Source organism: Thecamonas trahens (genome assembly GCF_000142905.1).
Source record: "Thecamonas trahens ATCC 50062 unplaced genomic scaffold supercont1.51, whole genome shotgun sequence".
NCBI lineage: Eukaryota > Apusomonadida > Apusomonadidae > Thecamonas > Thecamonas trahens.
In genome coordinates, this window is record NW_013657629.1 from 22,232 (window position 1) to 25,280 (window position 3,049).

The 3,049-nt window shown below is 57.8% G+C and overlaps 1 protein-coding gene across 1 annotated transcript in view; it reads left to right on the top strand.

The window, feature by feature from the left end:
- AMSG_12286 (uncharacterized protein) overlaps positions 1-3,049 on the top strand; it is a gene marked incomplete at its 5' end in the record, with an annotated part of 7,067 nt that overhangs the window by 340 nt on the left and 3,678 nt on the right. Inside the window, 2 exons of the mRNA XM_013898825.1 lie at positions 424-1,011; positions 2,559-2,905. Coding sequence (XP_013754279.1) covers positions 424-1,011; positions 2,559-2,905 — 935 coding nt within the window. The remainder of the gene's footprint in view (positions 1-423; positions 1,012-2,558; positions 2,906-3,049) is intronic.

Genomic DNA, 3,049 nt, shown 5'->3' on the forward strand with positions numbered 1-3,049 from the left:
CCCCGCACCCACCCTCTCCCCCGCCACACTCTCAATCCGCATAGGGCGATCCTCCCGAAGAAAACAACCAGGAAAAGAAACAAGGGCTAATTTCGCGCAACAAGGTTAAAATAGTATCGAAGGGGGGGGGGGGGGGTAGTATACAAGGGAGGTTATGGTGGTGGGTGTGGGTGTGGTGGGTATGGTGGTGGGGCGTGGTGGTCGGAACGGGGGGGAGGGGGGGAGGAGGAGGACGCCAGTCGCTGGATGACCTTTGCTTGGTCATGCGCTTGTCAAGCATGTGTGAAGTGGTTGATAGCGAGGATGAGCAAGCGACAAGAGAGGAGGGAGGGGGTGCATTGGTATGCGTGACATGGGTTGAGGTAGGCGTATGTCAAGGCATGGACTCATGTGGCATGGGTGGGTGTGTATGGGCTGGGATAGGCAAGGTCTCGCAGTTCAAGCTCGTTCTCCTCGGACAGGCGGCAGTGGGCAAGTCCTCACTTGTGCTTCGGTTTGTCAAGAATGAGTTTCAAGAGTATCAAGAGTCGACCATCGGTGCGGCGTTCTGCACAAAGACGCTTAATCTGGAGGACTCGTCGGCCGTGATCAAGTTTGAGATCTGGGACACAGCCGGCCAGGAACGGTACGAGTCGCTGGCGCCGATGTACTACCGTGGCGCTCACGCTGCCGTTGTTGTCTTTGACATCACCGACGCCGAGTCGTTTGACAAGGCGCAAAAGTGGATCCGCGACCTCAACCGGCAGGCCAATCAGAACATTGTCATCTGCCTCGTTGGCAACAAGATCGACCGTGACGACGAGCGCGTCGTCTCCACCGACCAGGCTGCCGGCTACGCCGAGGAGAACGACCTGCTCTACGTCGAGGCGTCGGCAAAGTCGGGCACCAACGTGACGGAGGTGTTCCAGGCCATTGCCGCAAAGCTCCCCACCGCACCCAAGGAGCCCGCGCCCTCGGGCGTCGTCGAGCACCTCGACGAGGACCCCTCGGCCGGCCAGAAGAAGGGCTGTGGTTGCGTTGTCATGTGACCATGGTTCACACACACTCTCTCTCTTGCGCGCGCGCGCTGCAACAATTACCATCGCTTGCAGCCTGCTCAACCCCCTCCCGCCCAGTCGTCATGAATAACACACGACCGCCCCAACCAACATCATCTTCAGTCGTATTTATCATCATTTTCATCGTCAGCCTCATCAGCCTCAGCAGCCTCAGCAGCATCAGCAGCCTCAGCAGCATCATCGTCCACGCACTGCCATTCAAGCACCCCAATCCGTGTGAGTCCACCGCCTCACACGACCGCCGCCATCTCATCACCGCCGTCACAGACACGACGTCGCATCAGCAGATAGATGTTTGTATGTTTGGTTAGCCTCCATGACTTGATTGTCAGACCATAAGGTTAAAGGTATACATCATTTGCTTCGCCTGTCTCTGCTCTCGTCCATCCCCCCCCCCCAGCATCTCACACAATATGACGTACCATAAAAATCGATAATCCTCCCCTCAAACACCCACGCCCTTTCCCCGCCTGCAACCCCCTACCCCCTCTGCAACCCCAGCCCTCCCGTCCCCACCCCCGCTTCTCCACACCCTTTGTCCTCAACGTCTCCCAAACCTCAAACCACACACCGCCACACACACATCACCCTCTCCACTGCCCAGCGACGCGTCAAGTGGTGCTTATCGTGATGCCAACAATTTGCTCATCAATCAAATTGAGCATCACCATTCGTATCATTTTGGGAACGAGTGTGCGGCGGGGAAAAGCCCGTACCTGTCACCGCCAACCCTTGCCCAGAACGCACCTATCACCACCATTAAGACCAAGGACCAAATGCCACCACCATTACCAACCTCTTGACAAGTGTCTCTGCTGCCGGATACTTCAGACCATAACCAGGTGGTGATACAGACGCCATTGTCTCCGGGGAAAAAAAAATGAAACAGAATAGAAAAAAAACGGAAACGTACCTTGTGATGACAATGCCAACGTTGGCTGGGTGCCCGTCAGCCGAATTGGGAGGGGGGTAGAGGGATGGCGCAAGAGGTAGGTATTCCCCTCTCCACCACCCCATCACCACCACCCAGACTTGTGTGCGCGCGCGTGTGTGTGTGCAATATGGGTGCATGTGTTTGGAGGTGGTCCATGCTGCTGGTTGTGGTGCTTGTGGCAGGACAATGTGCGGGGGCCACGGTTCGGACGGCTATTGGTAGCCCCGTCAGCCCGTCGTTCATCACCACCATGACAGTTGCCGACGACAGCATGGACGTGAATGACGTCAATGTTCAGTTTGCACTCTCAGCAGAACAAGTAGCTGCTGTTGCCTTTGATTTCACCTCGAATTCATGGTCTTCGTCTACTTCCCTCATTCATGTCCTTCGTACCACCGCCACAGAGCTCCGTGTGCAGAGCGTTCAGTCAACGGCGCCCTTCTTTTCTCTCGCCATCGCCTTTTTGGACATTGATGGTCTCGTTGATCCTTCTCAAGACTTTACCGCAACCTATTGGTCGACATCGGGTGTACTGGATGCCGTGCCAAAGTCATCTCCTTACGTAGTCAATGTTGCCCATACCTCGGGTGCTCCAGGCGTGCTTTCATCGCCTGTCTTGTATGATCTCCTGCAGGATGCTTGGGACCAAGACGCGCTCTACCCCAATGAGAGGCTCTTTCTCCACATCCAGCAATCTGGCTCAAACTGCGCCACAGGCGACTGCTCCATCCCGGTCTCTACCCTTCCTACTCTCACCATCGCCTACTACGAGGTTTGTCCCCTCGTCGATCTTGGCCCTGGCACCGTCACTCCGCATCCGGCCACATCCGCCGCGTATGCCCCCGTCGGCGATACGCTCAGCCTCACCTGCAATGCTGGTATGACGTTGTACAACGCCGACGGCTCCAATAAGGTCACATGCCTCGCCAATGGCGCCTACTCTCCCGGCACTCCGTACTGCGCCCCGCCGCCGCCGCCGCCGCCGCCGCCCTCGCCGCCGCCGCCGCCGCCCTCGCCGCCGCCGCCGCCGCCCTCGCCGCCGCCGCCGCCGCCTTCG